The 20,729-nt window shown below is 41.1% G+C and overlaps 1 protein-coding gene across 1 annotated transcript in view; it reads right to left on the reverse strand.

Annotated features, from left to right (window-relative positions):
- Positions 1 to 1,133: 1,133 nt before the first annotated feature.
- LOC139742736 (uncharacterized) overlaps positions 1,134 to 20,729 on the reverse strand; it is a 39,593-nt gene continuing 19,997 nt past the window's right edge. Inside the window, exons 12-25 of the mRNA XM_071653260.1 lie at positions 20,182 to 20,540; positions 19,305 to 19,363; positions 18,010 to 18,155; positions 16,541 to 16,649; positions 15,699 to 15,895; positions 11,974 to 12,061; positions 11,020 to 11,136; positions 9,971 to 10,071; positions 9,327 to 9,438; positions 7,926 to 8,101; positions 6,640 to 6,751; positions 5,786 to 5,888; positions 4,930 to 5,096; positions 1,134 to 1,352 (exon numbers count right to left, since the gene is read on the reverse strand). Of these exons, the coding sequence (XP_071509361.1) occupies positions 1,134 to 1,352; positions 4,930 to 5,096; positions 5,786 to 5,888; positions 6,640 to 6,751; positions 7,926 to 8,101; positions 9,327 to 9,438; positions 9,971 to 10,071; positions 11,020 to 11,136; positions 11,974 to 12,061; positions 15,699 to 15,895; positions 16,541 to 16,649; positions 18,010 to 18,155; positions 19,305 to 19,363; positions 20,182 to 20,540 (2,065 nt within the window). The remainder of the gene's footprint in view (positions 1,353 to 4,929; positions 5,097 to 5,785; positions 5,889 to 6,639; positions 6,752 to 7,925; positions 8,102 to 9,326; positions 9,439 to 9,970; positions 10,072 to 11,019; positions 11,137 to 11,973; positions 12,062 to 15,698; positions 15,896 to 16,540; positions 16,650 to 18,009; positions 18,156 to 19,304; positions 19,364 to 20,181; positions 20,541 to 20,729) is intronic.

A 20,729-nucleotide genomic window follows, 5' to 3' on the forward strand; every position in this document is an offset into this window, starting at 1 on the left:
GATATAATAACCTCATGTCTATCTATTCCTATAAACTTTTGTACTATCATAATACATCCCTGTTTTTAATTTGGCACGACTGGCATAGTTTCTTCTTTGGAATGAATCGCTGGTCTATGCTAACAGTTTCCGTACTTCCCACTCGAAAACTTGAATGACTCCTGGTGCCATTAAGAAATGGCATTTCATGATCGATTTTGTTCCACTTACAGTCCATTGTGGAAATATCTTTGACTCTTGCTCTCGTTTGCAAAGAGCAAATTACACTTGTCACTAAAGACAATCCCATTCGGTCGCCATAATAATAAAGAGTGATCATGGCTCAGTGTACAGAAGTTCTTCACGATGGCTTCACACCCCTTTCATCCGTCTTTGGGCAAGCGCCAAACTTTTTTTTCTTTTTTTTTTTAGCACAGATTGTACGATTCAATCTCGGTAGCCTCATCACGCACAAGCTTCTCTGAAATCTCTTTGAGTTGATAAACGTCCAGTACTTGGTCAGCTGCTGGGCAAACGCCAAACCAAGGTGACCCATCGGCAGTGCCTGAGCAAAAAAAAAAAAAAAAAAATCTGGTGTAACGCAACCAAGGAAATGCATTCCTCTTGCTTGGGGGTTACAGCCATCTTTCCATGACTCTTTTCAGAGTTCACGCACACACATACACACAATGGCTCTTGGCAGCATTCCATCAGGCATAATATCTCAATCAGTCTGTGTTGACCTGCAAGAACGTTAGCCTGCCATGCATGGCGACCGGCATGATACACCTACACCCAAGTTAATGTCTGAGCAGGCACCCGCTACCCTGTTGTTAGGTCACTAGTAATCTGCAGATGACTGCCACTGTTGCAAATCATTCAAGCATATCTCATACGGAGCACCTCCCAATATTGAGTCTCTGCTTGACTGGATTCCGACCGCTTGAGCTGAAGTTTACCTCTTTCATTCATCTTGCCTTATTTGGTGCCTGTCGGATATCTCTTCATGCTCATTCTGATTTTTTTTGTGTCTGTGTTTTGTTGAAGGCTATTAAAGGAATCACAGATGAGCCAAAGCTACCACGATTGTTGCCGTTTCGAAGCCCTTTCTCCCTCAGGACGGAAGCGGCTCCAGCGGATCGGAGCAAGCGTGCTCAGTCGTCGATGGTCTGAATCTCGCCCATGTTGATGCGCTCCGCTGCGTTCACGCTGAAGCCAAGGATGCTAGGGTCGACCCGCTGCATCTTCTTTTTCTGCTTGCGGTTGTTCCTGCGTGCCTCGGTCTCCCAGTCTCCCATCTGGGCTGCAGCCGAGGAGACGACTGCCGACGGATGTCCCGGGATGCCGGACTTCGTACCCAGCCAAGCAGACTCCTGTTTTGCGGAAAGGGGGAGGGGCATGGGGAAGGAGCAAAGAGAAAGAGGGAGTGAGGGAGCGAGGGAGAGTTGGGAGAGGTGACAGAGAGAAGAGCAGACATGATGAAGGAAATATCAGAAGATGGACGGTGAGATGAGGTGGAGGTGATTGACGATCGAATTGCAGGAAAGAAAAGATGAATCAAGCCAAAAGACGTAAGATTGGAATGCATTTGACAGATACAAGCACAGCAAGAAAGAAAACCCCCAGAAATATACGGGAGATAAGATGAGAGGGAAAAGGAAACATAACAAAATTAGACAGGAAAGAGGGATACAAATGAGAGATATAGAGAGCAAGAGAAAAGTGAGTAACATTGAGATGGATGATAAGATTGACGAGAGTGATACAGTGCCACGGAGAAGTACACAGAATTCAAGAGAGTATATGTGGCGAATTAAAGAAGAAATTGAAACAAACGTGAAAATCGGAGACAGAGACAGAGACGGGGCGTGTGAAAAGAGCCATAAACAACAGGTATTTAAAATCCACCGAAAAACAGGTTAAAGGAGGTGCATGTTCAACAATTTACAGAAATTGATCAACGTGACGCATGGATCCGAGTAGAGCATGAAAGAGTGACAAAGTGTCGAGACGGATCAGATTCAATGAGGAAGGGGGAAGAGTAAGCAGGTTAGAGAAGCGCAGAAAGAAGGAAAAGGATGGAGGAAGGACGGGAGGAGGGGAATACACAATGTAAAGGTAACCGTTAGTTTGAGACGTACCACAAAACACTTCAGCATTACCTAAGAATACATCCCTTTCGTCCAATATTCATGTTTGGTGAAACACACCACACGGAGTGATGCCGAGACTGACGAAAACTATCAAATTTGAGAATTAAAAATAAAGAGTGCCGCATCTTCACCTTATACTAACTTTGCAGAAGCTACTACAAAGAAATTTTTCTACAAGCAGCTATTTCCTGGGAAGGATCATAAATCTATTCTATTTAATTCATTTTTTAGTTGATAGCGTCAGTGTCTGAATAAACATTGTAAAAAGAAAACAGATGTATTTTTAGAGTGCAAACTGTACAGTTAATATAGCATCTATCTCGGCAATTGTAACTACAAACTATCCCCCCCGCCCCCCCCCCCCCCCCCCCCCCCATCATTAACATCTGATAGAAGTAAAATCTTATAAATCAAAGGCATGTAGACAAGTGAAATTGATTACAAAATATGACATTAGTTTCAATTTTTTTTCCCCCCAATGACATTTGCCTTGACAGCAAACACATATTTTCTTCTGCATTTAGAGACAAGGTTCTCACATGAAAGCCAACATATCACAAGTAGTCATGATCCAAATCAGCATAAATATGGATAATATATTTTGGCCATGATTGTAAATAACAAAACAAAACACCATGGCACAAAATTTCAGCTCTGAGGTCCCCACGAGTAATCTTCTTTTTCCTGTTCTTAAACATGCTGCCAAGAAAAGGATGACCAAACAACTGCTACTGACATGATCAATCATACTACAGCAGCTTTTTTTCAAACAGGAACCAATGGTTTCTAGTATAATGGCCAAAGATTTATGTTTCCGGCATCAAATGAAAGAACAATCATGAGTGCTAAAAATGGCATGCACATGACTTAAGCTCGCATCTACATAAATAATTGATCAATCAAAATAACCTGCAGACTGTACAAAGCATTGCATCATGTAATATTTCATCTTAAAAAATAAAAAAGAGAGAGAAAAAAAGCAGAATTTTCTCATGTCAAGAAATCATAGTGCTTTATTGAAAAGTCATTCACCTTATTTCATCTGTTTATCTCTTCATGAGTAAGTCAGAGATTACCAACTACAAAAACAAAACGAGAGAGAGAGCGCAGGTTGAGTTTTGGCATCGTATTGTTGCAGGAACGAGATTGGGGGCAAATGTTTGTGTTTCTGCTCACTACAGAGGCTGGATAGAGAAAAACATGAGTTAGCGCAAGAAAGCGACATACGACTACTTCCCGTCAGTTTTCAGGGACACTAGACATGTACTGCTGAAGATGATTGTCAGTTCAGCAAAACTTATAAGAGAAATGATTTGATAGTTGCACACTACAGACTGTTTGAAGCACATAATTGAACGCATTCAGACAACTCGATTCTCAACAAATGGATAAATGAAACAGAGGAAGAATCTATAATGCAGACAAAACCAGGCACTAGTGAAACAATGCACAAGAACTGTAATTCGGGAGGAAGGTGAAGTCGCGATAACAAAAATTCACTGGAAGAAACTCATTTGAGTAATTTTTTGGCAGACAAATACACCAATAATCTTGAGGACGCCACACATATGAAATTTCCTTGCAAGGGAGGTTTATTGTGACTGGCTGACAAGCTAAAATTGGCTACATGGGCACCCTCGACATCATTTACGGAAGACCAAATTTTTGAGACTTCAATCCCATCGCAATGGCTGCAGAAATCACCCTTGTCACCAAACTATAATGGTCTTTGAACATGTCATCTATAGACCACGCTCAACAACCACACTGTAGCAGGTGGGTCTTTTTCCTTTATGAACAAGGTTTTTTCATATTTACAGACAAGGGAGTCCCAAGTCTCACCTGCATGTATTCCAAACCCCCCTCCCCCTCCGGCATTGCACCCCTTAATATGCATCTTGGTGATGAATGAGGGTGAGGGGTGCAGGGAATGGCTGGAATGGGGTGAATTTCACCACTCCTTAACCCTTCTATCCAATAAGGGTTAAAGGACAATAAAACCCAAATATTCATATGTATATGAAGTTAGTAAATGCGGCAATATTAGCAGGACACATCGGCAAAGTTTGAGAAAAATTGGGCATTCTGTGAAATTCAACATATTATCACTTCTCTAGCACAATCAAATAATGCCTCCGGCGACACTTCTTGGCGGAGGCATAAAAACAGAACAGAACAAAACAAAACAAAACAAAACAAACTCTTGGCTTAACTCTTTCAGAAGGCAGGGGAAATAATATCAACCTAAATTCATGTCAGTCAAAAGTGGAAGGAATGCATACTTTTCATGATACTAACTTTTATGGATTTTCCGTTTGTTTGTTTTCTTTATATAGTTGTTCATGTTTGACATATAACAAATTGTTGCAGTCTTCTTATTCCAGCGATAGATGTACCGAAACTACAAGAATTCATATCTTTAGAGCAGATTAAATGTTTACAAAAGAAAGATATTATTTAGAGGGGTGAAGGTTCAGGTGTGAGTTTCTTAAATTTGTCTTCCTCTACAAATTTAATTTGTTAAGATCGCAACTGCTGATCTGTAAATTTACAAACATGTCGGGAAAAAAAGGAACCAGTGGGACTCGATCCTGTCATCTACTGCTTTTTAGAGCAGATTGTCCGATTTTCATAAAACTTCACCAATGTGTTCATATTGCTGCATTCACTCAATCCACGTATATATTTGGGATTCATTATCCTTTAAATAGCTTCTTTCAGTTTTTTTTTTCATTCCGTGACTCATTTGTAATCTCTTACGAAATGTCACATTGGTATGACAGCGAGGGCGCCCTACCATGTCCTTCTGCTGCCGCTGCTGCTGCTCCCTCTGTCTGTTGCGCCGCTCTACGAACTGGCGGGCGAACTCTGTGCTCTCGCGAGACTCGCCGAGGTACATCTTGATGTAGTCGTGGACCTCGTATGGCGAATCAATGTCTTGCAGGAATGACACGAAGGTGGAGACTGAAAGACGCAGTGGAACAAAAGAAAGACGTCCATTTCAACTTTTTTTTCTTTCCTAGAGAAGCAATGTCCAACATTACACATGGTTCTGCTAAAAATATGCTTGTTTGTTTGTTTTTTTCTTTAGACATTCTGTAGAGAGCATAGAGATTGATATTCATATGCAGCCTAACTTCAGTGGTCATATCACCAAGCCTATATGACTTCCAAATCTCTTAAGGGTGCAGGACTATGGATGCAGTCAAACTTTTAATCTCACAACCTGAAAGCAAATGTATTGGACTAAGGACTTGTCAAAGTGGCCTTTCAGACAGCACGATTCCTCATTCAATATTGCACTGAATCAAAGGTTTTGCACAGCAGAAAAGATTGACTGTCAACATTCTTCTACTCTTCTTCCGGTTGGAGTACAGTTTACAACTTCACTGGGTTTTGAATCCTGTTCTTTGCGATGAAGGAATGATGCGAGATCTTTCATGTGCGCGGGTCGTGACTCTCTCACACACAGAACATTCTGTAATGTCCTATTCAAGGGACAGATTGTTCTGCCTTTACTACAGAAGACAGTATGGTAACACATAACATTGCTCAGCGTGACTCACTGGGCCTCTAATGCACTTGACTCCTTTGCAACATGGAAGTAATGGTATGGGACTAAGGACCTGTCGGCCTCATAATGAAAGACTTACTGTCAACAGGTGACCTCATTCTCTTCAGCTCCATCTCACACCACTGGCCAAACTCAGTGGTTGCTGACGGCAGATTGCTCTGGAACAGCTTCCTTACTGTTTCCTGGAAGTGTACAGACACAAAATGAGACAAATGGTTTTGCACCCATACAGGTACTGTACACGCCAAATATTTTGCACCCATACAGGTACTGTATACGCCAAATATTTTGCAAATTTCGCGTGTCAGGTGATACTTGCAAATTTAAACGCATGCAAAAATACGAACTCTAATCCCGACAGGAATGTGCCATGCACGTATACATGTACATTTCTCTGTTCAGTACTGTACTCCACAATCGCGAACTTAAATACTCGCAAAAATTGTCGTGAAGTCCTGATTCGCGATAAATTAGACTCGCTAAATATATGGCATAAAGAGTTGTCGTCATTTACCCCAGCTTTACCGGTTTACCATTCATACATCTGTGTCGGGGGGTGGGGAAGGACATTATGGGTAAAATAACTGTTTAAAATGGTGAGCACTTCACAGAAAATTTGAACTTAGGGTGCTTTGTTTGAAGGTCTAGACTCTCATCCACTATACCACATTGCCTCCAATGATTCACAACCCTCCAATTCCTGTGACTTTTCTACCTATCAATTTGTCCGCAACACACATACATAGACACATACAAACAAATATACAGACAAACACACAAAGTCCCTGCAGAGAAAACGTTACGTGCATTCGTTGCACAATGTTGGCTGCAGAGAAACGATCCTAACAATTTTTCCCAGCCAACTATCATGTAAAAACCACTGAGGCTGTCGTGACATTGTGAGTGTTTGACCTCGTGACCTCGTGACCTCACCTCCTCCTTGGATCTCCCCTTGCTGCTGTTGATTGGGGCTTGACTCCGCACCGTCGGGGCACTGGTGGTGATGTTGGCAGATGCACTTCGCAGGGTGGGGAAATTGCTATTTCTGTGCAGAGCAGAGGAAAATGGAAAAAAAAAATATTCATACAAACATATAAGTGTGTACATGACTTCAGACGAGTATGTCACATTTTGGCAAAATAAATGAAGACTGCCCTCTATTGCCTAACTCTACACGATTAATCAAGTGAGAGTGTCCCCTCTACACTGTAACAAAACACAAAAGTATACAACACTGGCACTGCAAGAAAACTCAATGAACAGTTTTACTGTCCTTTTTCCATATTCATATAGGACAATACTGTCTATGATGTTCTTACAACAGAAAAGACTGAACATACTGTCACATGCATACACCTTTTTATAAAAACTGTTTTTGTTAACATTTTTGTATCTTCATCACCTAAAGAGGACAGGATGCTGATATTCAGAATCCATCTATTCAACTTCCATCTGCTAATCTACTGGAAATAATACTTGCATTAGAGGTCCTAACAATGGAGAATTTTTTTCCCCTAATCGCATCGATCACTTCTGATATCATTTCTATTGAGCATTTTCTATATGTGACCTCCTTTCAGCGGTTGCCTTTCAGTGAAAACCAATCTGAGCTAAACAAAATGGAACAATCAAACAAAAATAAAACACAGGATGAATCGATGTAAAATGCTTTTCAATGCCTGTCCACTAGGACTTAAAGGGATCTTACAGTTTTGGTTGAGACCTAATTTCGGGTTTCTAACATTTTTTGGTGAAATAATGAGAAACCTTTTATGAAATATGAAAGAGCATGTAATTCTATGAGGAATTCAATGTTTATTTGATGAAAATTGGCTTTGAAATGGTCAAGATATCCAAAAAAGAGCGATTCTAATAAAGTGTGGGACCCACACTTTATTACGATCGCTTTGTTTTACTTTGTTTTTGGATGTTTCAGTCATTCCAAACCCGATTTTCATCAAATAAACTTTGAATTCCTCTTAAAATGGTATGCTCTGCACTATATCATAAGTGTTTTCTTGGTATCTCGCAAAAAGTTAAAAGCCCAATTCTCATCTCCACCAATACTGTACTATCCCTTTAAGCACTGAAATGCTCGATATCAGGGACATTATGGATATGGAGCTTGAAATCAGAGACATGGGGATATACAGTAGAGCTTGATATCAGGGACATTTTCGAAGTGGCCACGGCTGAAATCGTTATCTGGTGCGACTCACGTGGACTTGCTGACGCTGTCCCGAGCACACTCGTCCCAGAAACCCATGTTAGCTGAGGAGGAGGACACTGTCCGGGGCTGGTCGCCCCACACGTTGCCCCCCGGATGCTCCCCTGACCAGGCCAGGGAGGTGTTTGCACCGCCTCCCCACACGGCAGCCGAAGAAAACGTCATGCCCTGTCCAGTCGGGATGGTAGGCGTTAGAGAGGAGAGAATTAGGACACAAAACACTCTGTGAAGTTTGCTGTTTTGCATTACAGAAGTTGACTTAAAATACAAGTAAAATGTACAAAATGTAACCAAACACAAGCCACAATGAAATGCATGTAATCTGAAAAATTAGAGAGAGAGAGAAATTTAAGACTAAACTTTGAAACTACATGGAAAAAGCACCACAAAAACAGTACTCTTGTGAAAAGAAGCATGAACACTCCTTTTGAAGTACTGTCCAAAACTATAATAACATAAAATTTTATAAATGTTTATCATCATCATCATTATTGTAATAATGTTAAACATGTCATGACAAAGGATGAATTAGCACTGTGATCATTATCTCCAGATTGCTAAAATTGGGGAGCCATGATAGCAGTGTGTAACTGTACATCTTAGAACACGAGGTGGTACTACATAATGCTGTAACACGGGGTATGGCGGTAACCCAGGTTATGCTGTGCGGAATTATAAACCACCTGTAACTTCATTTGGCGGGAATATAATGATTCCCAAATAAAAAAGGCCTTTAAATTCTCTTTTCAGAACAGGAAGAATTCAGACCTTGAGAGCGAACCCATTCCCGCCTTATGGAAACCTGGTATACCATGTTCCTAAAATGTAAACAGGAGTGTCTGCATTTGTGGCCTAAATTCATGTTTATTTCTGTTATGCTGACGAGAAAAATAACTTTGATTGCAAGACTAGAGATTCTTCTATCAGTATAAGTTGTTTCTCCCCGTTTCAAAACTGCATGTATCCCATATCAAAGCTGCATGTATTTTTGTATAAGTTAACTTTTTCTAACGTAGTGATGTGCTTGTTTTGCTATAAAACTTGTATGAAGACATACTTAGACATCTTAGCTCACTAGATTTTTGCTTTCGCTGGCTTCATTTGGGTGTTTTTATAGTGTACTGTATAACAAAAGAATTTGTGAGCCCATCAACGCATGCTCGATTCACACCTTAATGGCACATGCAGTTGATCTTGGAAAGGGATGCACGCAACGCTTGGCTGTTTTCGCATAGGCGGATTACCAACATGTCCGTTCTCTGTCAATAGGCAAAACGAATCTCGTTTGGGGGCATTGACGCTGCTCAGAGAATTGCAGGAGGAATGGGTAAAGGGAGCCTCCAGGAGAATAAGGGAGATCTAGCAGGGTTGGTAAAGAACAGAACAAGCCTACCTTGTTCTGCACATTCTGCTTGGCTTGTCCTCGCTCCATCTGCTGCCTTGCTTGCTCCTCCTGAATCTCCCTCAAGGACTTGGTGGTCTGGTTCACACTGGTGGATGTAACAAACACATGCATACCTTAGTTCGACTATTGATGGGTGAACATTGTGATCAGTGTCAACACAAACAATTATTACATGTACTTGCTGTCCATGTCACCCCAAACAATACTATGTGCATCACTAACATTGATAAGAGCTTGCTACATGTACCTTGGAATAGGTTGGTTTTTCCATTAAAATTTGGGCAGATACTTCTCCCTCGATTTCACTATGACCCCGTTTACAGTGCGAGGCGAGGCCGCGGCTTGGCCGCGGCTTGGCCGCGGCTTGGCCCAGCCCCGCTTCAGTGTAAACTGGGCTCGGCCCCGCAATTGATGCCAGGCTCGGCCGCGGCTCGGCCCAGCCCCGCACTGTAAACGGGGTCATAAATATCTGTTATAAGAGTCTGTGGAATGGTTGTGCATATAAGAAATGTAGGATTAGAAATGCAAGTAGGAACTCCTGACAGGTGTTTCAAGTCACTGGCCAAAATAAGGGTGGAGGGGAACAGAGCAGAATAGAGTGAAATGATGTGTTGGGGAAAGGGCGCCCTCACCTTGAGTTGCTTGATCCCCAGCCAGCGGGCCTGCTCTGGGCATTCTGCTGCTGTTGCTGCTGCTTTTGTTGTAGAAGTTGCGCTTGCAGCTGTTTCTGCCGCTGGAGGTGGAGGAGCACGAAATACAGATCAAAATTTGAATCCACGCAAGCTTTCAAAATCTGATTCATTCAACGTGATGCAATTCACAATCTCCACCTAATTTCTTCAAGTTCTCTGAAGACAGAGACCAAAGAATTCCCAACAAGCAGTAACGACTACCTATATATTGCATGTCTACATAATCATGATCAGCACAAACTGATGTCACTTCAATTCATCCTACAGAAGGCAGCTATAACTTTGCTTGCGATGTGTGTATTTTTCTCTGAATGAATTTCCTAAAACACGGCTTTTGTAAAAAAAAAAAAAATATGCTCAGGGGACCTAAACAACATGTGACCATTGAACAAAAGTTGTATAACAATGCTTCTTCAGACTGTCCGTACAGAAGTAACATGTGCAATTTCACAGACAACAATTTTCTGGGTTTTCAACAGCCACATCAGATTTGCGGAGCTCTAATAAGTCTGCTGAACTTGGTGTTTTGCCTTTTTCTGTCTTCTCTGGTGCTGTTCTCAGTGCCAAAACACAAGTACAGTTAAGAAAGCCACTCTGAGAAGATTACCCGGATGCCAACCTTCAGAATAGTATTTCACTATTCTCAGGGTTGAAAAGGCACACTTTTGGTGGGAAAAAACAATATTTTTACCTTTCCCACAGTAGATGTGTATAGTAATACAATTTGGTGAAAACCATTTTTAACCAAAAAAAAAAAACCCCGAACTAAACAAAACAAAACAAAACAAAACAAAACAAAACAAAAACAAACAAATTGTACAAAATACTGCAAAATAAAATTAACAGTTAGCATCTCTGGAAGACGGATGACTTAAAGAAGAAATCCACTCCGAACTTTTATCAGGATTTCATAATTTCATTTCATTTTTGGTGGATTTCCTCTTTAATAGACTATTAATTGGACATCATGAGAAGTGAAGACACAGTACCTCTTGTCTCTCCAGTTCTTCTTGCTGCTGCTGGAGTTTCTGGATCTGCTGTAGGGTTGGCCCGCTGCTCGAGGTGGCAACGGCGCTGCGCTGTGCCCACATGGCACTGCTTGGCAACTTGAAGTTGATAACAAACGAACACCAACATCAGTGCAACAAACAGATTTTTATTTATTTATTTATTTATATATTTTTCACAGCAGTCTCAGAGAAACCGCTACAAGTCTTTTCAATATACTGTAACCAGAAATATTCACGAGCATGTAGCTTTTGCAAATTTTGCAAGGAGCCATGATTCAGAAAAGTGAAATGCATGCGACAGTTTTTGTCTACACGATGCACTGAATGCCAGTGGCAATTCATGAATGTTTCATGCCATGAAAAAGGCTGTTGGCTCCAATTCCCAAAAGTTTCATACCGTGAACGTTTCTGGCTTTACAGGAGATACCATACTTAGATGAACACAACATACAAAACTCATCACAGTTGCCATGTTAAAAGAGGCAATTCAATTATAAGACAGCTAAGGTATAACAGGCACTTCCTTTAACATGTAAGAATGTAAATTAGTGGAATGAAAAAAACAAACAAAACACACATATTGACACAGTTATGTGTTATTACACACAATATATACAATGACACAATGTCAGCTAAACTTGCGAATCTGGATGAACAATAATTTGCCATAAAACCAAAGACTGCGTCAAAGGTGTGCCCTTGCTAATGTTGCTAACATGCTAAAAAACTTGCTAAAAGGAAGTGAGCAACAATATTCACACTTGGAATTTGAAATTACATCCTCAAAAGATCTTAGAGAGGATTAGAACTTGCTAAACTAACGAAACTGTCAGCAAAGATCTCATCACTTTCTCATCACAAGGAATTCAACATGAACAAACAGATTAAGGAACACAAATAGCCAAAGCTGGTCTAGCTAATGCTCAAACTTACACTAGGTTGCTGCTGTTGTTGCTGTTGCTGCTGCTGTTGTTGCTGCAACCTCTGGAGCGTCTCCTGCTGCCGCTGAATGTTTTGTTGCCTAAGTGTTGAAAATTGTTTATCAAAGAGATTGAATAAGGACCAACATATGGTAGATAATTTTTTACCTTTTAAATTACGAAGACATTGTCATATTCCACCAAAATACATTTAGTGACAGTTGTGAGCTTTTATGAATACATTCCAAGTGCTGTTTTCTAACAATTACAAAACTTTCCTGTGAATCGCTCATCAGAGGAACAAGAAGAGCATGCAAATAAGATTGTAAGTACTAAGATGAACCTAACAGAATCAGATGATTTCAACTGCTTTCTGGCAGGTTCTGGAGTAAGAATGCCCTTGAATTTGAACGCATTACAAAATTAGTCTAATTGAGATTTGATGTGACAGGTTTACACTGCTGCAAAGGCAAATTCTGACGCCTAGTTTCAATACAACATTACTCACATAGATCACTTGAGCTGACTGTTCACTAAGCAAAAAGACCTACCTGCTCCATCACACCTGAAAACTTTGCTTCTGCATAATTTGTTGAGTGGTTCAGATTCTCCACCGCATTCAAGTCAGATTAATCAATGATTCACGTCATCTTCAGCGCCTTTTCCACAAACCATTAACACAAATGCAATCACAAGGTAATTGGCAATCTTATCCAGGCACACATGCACAACCAAAAGCACATCACAGCTCCATTCTACTGCAAACCCTTCCTCAAATTCAGACTGCACAATACAAGAATCAGGCTTGGCGTGTAGAAACCCTGCCCTAAAGATTGCGCAATCCTGTGTAACCAAATTATTGCGCAACGGCATGAAATACACTCATAACTCAGAGGGTCATTATTGTACAAAGTGCATAGTACACAGTATACTGAATCTTTGGTGCATGTCGTGTTCCTTATACGCCATACAAGGAAGAGATTTAGATATTTCACTATCTATTGTTAATATCTCTTGTCAGGTACTATATAGTATCTGAAAATATGATCAGAGCCTTACATTAAAAAAAGACTGAAAGAAAACGAAGCAAAACTATACAACCCATCGCCCCCAAAACCAAACAAGTGAAAAACAAGGCAATCGCCAAATTGTGTCTCGCCCATTCGCGTACAAGGAATCAATATTTTTTTATAACTCCCAGAAGTTAATTGACCTGCTTATGACCTTTGACCTTGTGGTGACCTTCAACACCTTAAGGGACATTTACCATCCAAGTTTGGTCACAAACGGACAAAGGGATCAAAAGTAATGAGCCATAATCGAAACGCGCCATAAAAAATTAACATTGGGCCCTAAAAATTTGTTGACCCCTTTCTGTGACCTTTGACCTTTTGATGACCTTTAACTCCCCAAGGGACATCTACCGTCCAAGTGTGGTCACAAACGGACATAGGGATCAAAAGTTATGAGCCACAATCAAAACGCGCCCTGAAAACATAACATTGGGCCCTAAAAGTTTGTTGACCCCTGTCTGTGACCTTTGACCTTGTGACGACCTTCACCTCCCCAAGGGACATCTTCCATCCAAGTTTGGTCACAAACGGACAAAGGGATCAAAAGTTATGAGCCATAAACGAAATGCGCCCTAAAAACTTAACATTGGGCCCTAAAAGTTCGTTGACCCGTCTGTAACCTTTGACCTTGTGGTTACCTTCAACTTCCCAAGAGATATCTACCATCACCCACATTTGATTGCCATTGTAGCAACATGTGCTGAGTTACGTGTGATAAGAGAGTCTTGCAAGTAAACTTTAACGTATGACCTCAAATGACCTTTGACCCTATCATGTGACCTCTTACGGCACCATAACATGAAGGTACCCCCAGTGCATCCATCACCCAAGTTTGATTGCCATTGTAGCAACATGTGTCGAGTTACGTGTGATAAGTCTTGCAAGTAAACTTTCACGTATGACCTCAAATGACCTTTGACCTTATCCTGTGACCTCCAACGGCACCATAACATGAAGGTACCCCCAGTGCATCTATGACCCAAGTTAGGTTGTAATCCAAGCAACTTACGTGAAGTTATTTGTCAAAAGAGAGTCTTGCAGGTAAACTTTAACATAGAAAAGAGAGTCTTGCACATACTCTTTAAAGGACAAGTTCACCTTCATAAACATAAGGATTGAGAAAATGCAACAATATTAGTAGAACACATCAGTGAAAGTTTGAGGAAAATTGGACAATCGATGCAAAAGTTATGAATTTTTTAAATTTTTGTGTTGGAACCGCTGGATGAGGAGACTACTACAGCTTGTGAGTCATATGCGTACGACAGTATAAAGAAAATGTTAAAGAAAATTCAACGTATTTTCACTTTTTTCGCATAATAAAAGAGCACTTGACTTGCCTCTTTCTAAAGGCAGGGGGAATAATATTACCCATAACATGTGTCGGTAACGAGTCAGGGGAATGTGTACTTTTTTCAAAAGATGGAATTTTGTGAAATTCTCTTTATATTTTCCTTATATTCTTGTACGCATGTGACATCTAAGTTATTCATACACTGCAGTAGTCTTCTCATCCAGCGGGTACTGCACAAAAACTTCAAAAATTCATAACTTTTGAACGGATTGTCTGATTTTCCTCAAACTTTCAATGATGTGTTCTACTAATATTGCTACATTCTCTCAATCCTTATGTTTATGAAGGTGAACTTGTCCTTTAATATATGACCTCAAATGACCTTTGACATCATCACATGACCTCCGACAACACCATAACATGAAGATACCCCTAGTGCTTCTATCACCCAAGTGTGGCTGCCATTGCTGTAACAGTTGCCAAGTTATGCATCATAAGAGAGTCTTGGAGGTAAACTTTAACATTTGTGACGGACGATGGACGACGGACGGACGACGAACAGACGACGGACGGACGACGGACGGGCGCCATTTGGATCCCTTAGTCTCGCCTTCATCTCCGGTGGGCGAGACAAAAAGGAAAGAAGCTTACAATTTTAAAAACTTTTAATTTTCTTTCTACGTAACTTCTCCCTTCCACTTGATTGTATAATTGCAGCTGTTTAAACTTAATGTTGTTTGAACGCCCCGACATATGAACTTGAAATACATAACGGCAAGTGATCACTTCTTGGAGACAGAGCAGCCATTATTTGTGATACACAACTTCCTTTTTATTTGCACGAAACATCTGCACAGACTATAGGGAGACAGTCTACTCACAGCTGGCTATTTCATCAGCTGGAAAAAAGAGACATTTTGCAAATTTGGAGACAACATGTGTGGAATTACTGATAAGTGTTCATGCAATGACATACAATGATAGTTCCTGATGTACTTGAGAGCAAGACACCTTCAAGGAGTCACTGAGTAGATAAATTGCACATTATAACAACTTTGTGTGAATTTTCTTTACATGAATGCCGAATTGCATTTCATCTCTCAGTAAAGAGAATTTTTTTTTTTTTTTTGGGGGGGGGGGGGGGGGGGGGGGAAGGGTCACAGATGTGACAAGATTGGCTAAAGAGCACCAGAACAAGAAAACAAAACAAGGCTTGCATTTTGTGATGATTGACCAACTAACCCAACTTTACACCACAGTCTTCAAGACATTTAAAAGTGCAATACGAAGACCTGGAAAGGTCCAATGAAGACGGTGGGGGGGGGGTGGGTGGGAAGGGTAGTTGAACTGCAAACTGTGAGAAGAACTGACCTCAGCATCTCCTGGCGATGCCTCTCGGCCGCCTCCTTCTGCCTCTCCTCCGCCTCCCTCCGGGCTCGCTCCTCTTGCTCCTCCCGCGCCTTGCGAGCCGCTTCTTCCTGAGCAGCTAGCCGGGCGGCCTGTTCCTCCTGGGCGCGGCGGACGGCGGCCGTCTCTTCTTGCTGTCTCCTCAGCTGCTCCTCCATGCGCTGGGATAAAAGATGGGGACAGAAACGGTAAACCTCAAGTATGCCTTCTTCAAGACATAGAAATATACTGAGGCGCACACACTGCAAGATATTGACCCTGTTTTACAGGCACTATTTTTGTTTTTAGCAAAATCATTTAAAATCATTGAAATAGCATTGGCAAACGAGTAGCATGTGACAAACTTGAGCTGAAGTTGCCGACAGGTTTATATAGATTCATAAAGATCAACATTTACTTTTGTTTATTGAATATCAAAGGCATGTTCTGATGGTTATGGCACATTCTGATGGTTAGAACATGTGTTTGTAATTGTTTTTTTCACTAAACATTTGTTGTGAATAAATAGTGAAATGATGCCAGTTAGAAATTAACCTGTTTAGAGGTTGCTTGGGATAAAAGTTTAGAATGTTTAACTCCAATTTACAAATCCACTGATTAGTGCATAAGACTGCACAGTGGTAAGATGATTTGATAATAGAAAAAAAAAAAAAATCCTGTGTGAGGTTGAGACAGCCATGACATGACCCGAAGAATCACAACGGCAAGAATTCACAAAATTTCTAAACAGCATCACACACCACAGCTGCACGGATGACCATTTCTCGGCATCCAACCCCGCCCACTGGTGGGGGGGGGGGGACCACACCCACCTGCTGCTCCACCTTCCTCTGCTGCTCCTCCTGTTGTTTCCTCTCCTCCTCCGCCCGCCGCAGGGCATCCTCCTGCTGCTGCAACCGATCCTCCTCCTGCCTCCTGTGTACATACCAAATGGAAGAAACCACGCCCGAGACGGTAAAGTCACATGTATGAGGGGTTTGTCGGCCACCCTCCTTAACCTTCAGAGGTGTCAAATGCTCAGTACATACGAAGAGCTTGTTTGCAAAAACCGATAAGTCCATTTTTGAAGATTTTGAAGTACGGCCTCTATCATAAAGTACAAAATAATACCTTTTAAATGCTATATTTATCACTACATATAAATGTATATTTTTGAAGTTATGGTCAAAAGAAGCAAATATCTTTTTATAATTCTCTTTATTTTTCTTGACCTTTAATCGTAAATATCTCCACTTGGCAAATACAGTTGAACCTCTCGTATCCAGACAAGTTGGGACCAGGGCTCATCCGGATAAGGGATTTGGCCGGATACGGGAGACTCAGTGCTTTATACATGTACATATACATACATGTACACATGTACTGATGTAGCCCATTGTAGTACCACATGTAGTAATGTGATGTATACTGCAACCTTTTCATTGTTACACTCAGTAACAGACCCCAAAATAGAGGTTCGTGTTTGCAAGAATGAAGTCATTTTCTTTTATAAATTCTTGGGATGATTTACCTAAATAATTATTCAGAAATGTATCAAGTATATGTAATTCATTGTGTTTGTGTAGGAGATCTCAAGGAGTTGGGAATCCCCCTTTCCTCCCGTAATTATTTTTAAAAAATTTACGGCGAGATTGCGTCCGTATAATAGAGAGATCCAGATAAAGGGAGGCCGGATAAGAGAGGTTCAACTGTATGGACTTATCGGTTTTTGCGAACAAACTCTTCATACATACACCCTGAAAATGTAACTCAATTTCCACCTACTTGTTTGACTCAACAGACTTATGTGCTCAACTTTGAACACTACCAAAGTGGCCAAGCTCTTTATCATGTCTCATGTTAATTGTTAATTCTTTCGTATTTATTCTGCTTCTCAAATTAAATCAAATTAAATTATACGGGTGTGACGAAGTTGAACAAAATTGTGTTATAACCATGGTCCCTGAATGTACATTTTTTCATCATAAACAGCAACTTGTAAAACATTAAATCAAGCACAGCAATAAATATAACATCTAGTGAGCAATGTGACACGATGCTGCAAAGTCATTTCATAAAATTCCAACTTCCAACCCTGACCCAGAACATTCGCTCAGATGCTACAGCAAATTACATCCTGAAATTATGACAAGAGTCTGACAAGTTTGCTGCTACAATAAATGATGAACTTCCAGACAGAAGAACTCGATCACGGATGAACAACGGACCCTATGAGTGGGAGGTGAAAGAAAATGACACATTGCGGGAGTGGGAGGAGAAAGTTTTGCGTTCTCACTTCTTGTCGATCATCTCCACCTGCTGCTTGAGCTTGAGCTCCTCCTGTCTCCGCTCCTCCGCCCGCTGCTTCTCCACCTCCTCGTGCATCTCCTCCGTCTTCCTCTTCTCCTCCTCCACCTTCTGCCGCACCTGCTGTCGCCGCTCCTGTGGAAGAGGAAGTCACCGCGACAGAAAGAGAAAGGAGCGTCACAAAACATTCACATCATCGCCTTCATGATCTGACACATGTGACTTTGAATGACCTTCTCTGTGGAAGAATTGTTTTTTGGTTTTTTTTCTCTCCCCCCCCCTCCGCCACTTTGTTTTAATAACTACTACTACTAATAATAATAATTCTACCTTTATTATCATCATTACGAATATAACTTACATTCAGTCATTTTGGGATGAAATATCAAAATGAAGTTCTATTTAAGGCCAAAAAAAAAAAAATTGTTGCATTGGCGTAACCCGCCCGACCCTAAAAATTCCGCCGACCCCATGTTTTTTTATTATTTTTTTTTGCTATCGATATCAAATATCTTGTTGATTGCAATCGCGATCGCACAAACCCGGAAGTGGAAACGGCTCTGGGGATATCTGATGTACGAGGGAGAGATCTAGCGCCTCGCATAAGCCTTCCTTGATCAGTACGTCATCTGTTTCCAACACGGACACGTACTCTAACAAGATTTATTCAGTGTATACGTAGCATTCAGACTGCGATGTATTGTGCACAGTTTTGCCATAGGTTTCTTGTGTGGAGAACTTACACGAATCTGTATATGTGGGATTGTAATAGAGATCGCCGTGTGCGATGAAAAGATCGTACATATGGGTCAATTTGCATCTATCTTATCTAAGTCAAAATAGTAAAATATGAAGTGAAAACATTCAGGATAGGGATTTCAACATCTTTAAATTCTGTGAAGGGGTATAATTCCAGTAATATCGGCCTCATAAATGATTTGTAGAATAGATGAACACAGCACATTCGGTGCAGCAGTTGTAACTGTTTACTGAGCTGAGCACGAGTTTTACACGTAAAATGCAGGTAGCAAAAAAAAAAAAAAAAAAAAAAAAATCCGCCCGACCGACCCTATTTGAAAATCTCATGTTACGCCAATGCAACAATTTTTTTTTTTTGGCCTAACTATCATGCTCACAGCGTTAGACTGAATTTACTGTGACTTTTGAATAAAACGGCAAAGTGAAGCAAGGACAAATGAGAAAAGTATATAAATAAAATTGGACCGATTGGCTAAAAAAAAAAAAAAAAAAAGAAGAAGAGGGGGAAAGTTTGCTTGTTTTTACCTCTTCCATGACCTCCCTGGCCATGGCTGGGTCCCACACCCCAATGTCCCAGTCGGCTCCTGTGGTGGTAGACAAGAAACTGAATGGTGAGTATGTAATCTTTGGTCCACAGGGAAAACATAACAAAACAAAACAAAATAACTCTGCAAACATCATCATATTTACGTGTCTACACTCCACCATACAATATGATTATGGTGTTATGGTACCATGGCATAGTGAACAATGTGGCAATGATACCACTGATTAGGGAAAGCTGCATGTTACAATTTTGCTTCTACAATAATCATCACACCTCTGAATATTTTCATGAGCTGCAAGCTTTTGGACAGAGAAAAACACTCCAACAATACAACTCAATATAGATTTTTTTTTCAGAAAATACTGGTCACAAAAATGTATTTATAAATCCTTTTATACTATATCTTTTTAAAAAGCAATTATTCAAATACTCTGATAAATCCATTCATCCATGCCATAATCATTACATCTGAATATACTTGGTTTTGAAGGACTTCATTCACTTCCACTCACATGGAACTAATGTTCTATCTGTTCTAAAAGTTTAGAATAGAAGAACCTTGTCTTCCTAATCCTCTGTGTACTTTGAATGCCTGTTTGCACAGAAAACCCTTTATCCTTGTACACACTACTGTCCAACCTTCCTGGCACAAACAGGGTTCAATAAACAAAGGGACTCACCCCCCTTCCCAAAAATAATCTTTCTAGCATATTAAATCAAGCTATTTTGATGAGAAAATTGACTTTGAGAAGCCCATACATTTGCCTGAATTACATTTATATGACACTTGACATTACTTTTTCTGTTACTATTATTGTCCCAGCCCATAAACACACAGACACACCAGACCTTTACTTTTTGTGGGGACTGAGTTCCAGACGCCGATCTCCGGGCCTTCGTTCTTCTCCTTGGCAGCTGCAGCAGCAGCAGCCGCCGCGGCCGCTGCTGCTGCTGCGGCGGCGCTGACCGCGTGACCACCAGGGGGAATCCCCCCTGCCACGCTGGTGGCGGAGAGGCTGGTGGCCGGAGTGTCGACGCCCACCCCGGCGGGGATGGCCAGGCCGCGGTGCCTCTGCATCTGCTGCTGGTAGTGCATGACGACCTGGTGCTGCTGCTGCAGGGTGGCTAGCTGCTGGCGGAGGGTCTGCTGCTGGGGCAGGGTCAGCGTCTTGCCCCGCTGGATCAGCTCCTGGTAGATCCGACTGGCCTGCACTCTACAAAGTGACCACAAGCAATTCACAGGCAACTAGTGACAGTCTCATTCAATGGGCTTAAAAGGTCCACTGACAGGATACTAACCAGGTTTGAAGTAGCAAATGATATCCCTAAACAGGACGAGAATACTGACTTGAAAATAGTGAAGGACAAATACAGTGACTTCAATTTTAATCCAGGAAAAGAAA

The sequence above is a fragment of the Diadema antillarum genome, unplaced genomic scaffold, assembly GCF_040938485.1.
Source record: "Diadema antillarum isolate AM-2024a unplaced genomic scaffold, OU_Dant_1.0 seq00001018_RagTag, whole genome shotgun sequence".
Classification (NCBI taxonomy): domain Eukaryota; kingdom Metazoa; phylum Echinodermata; class Echinoidea; order Diadematoida; family Diadematidae; genus Diadema; species Diadema antillarum.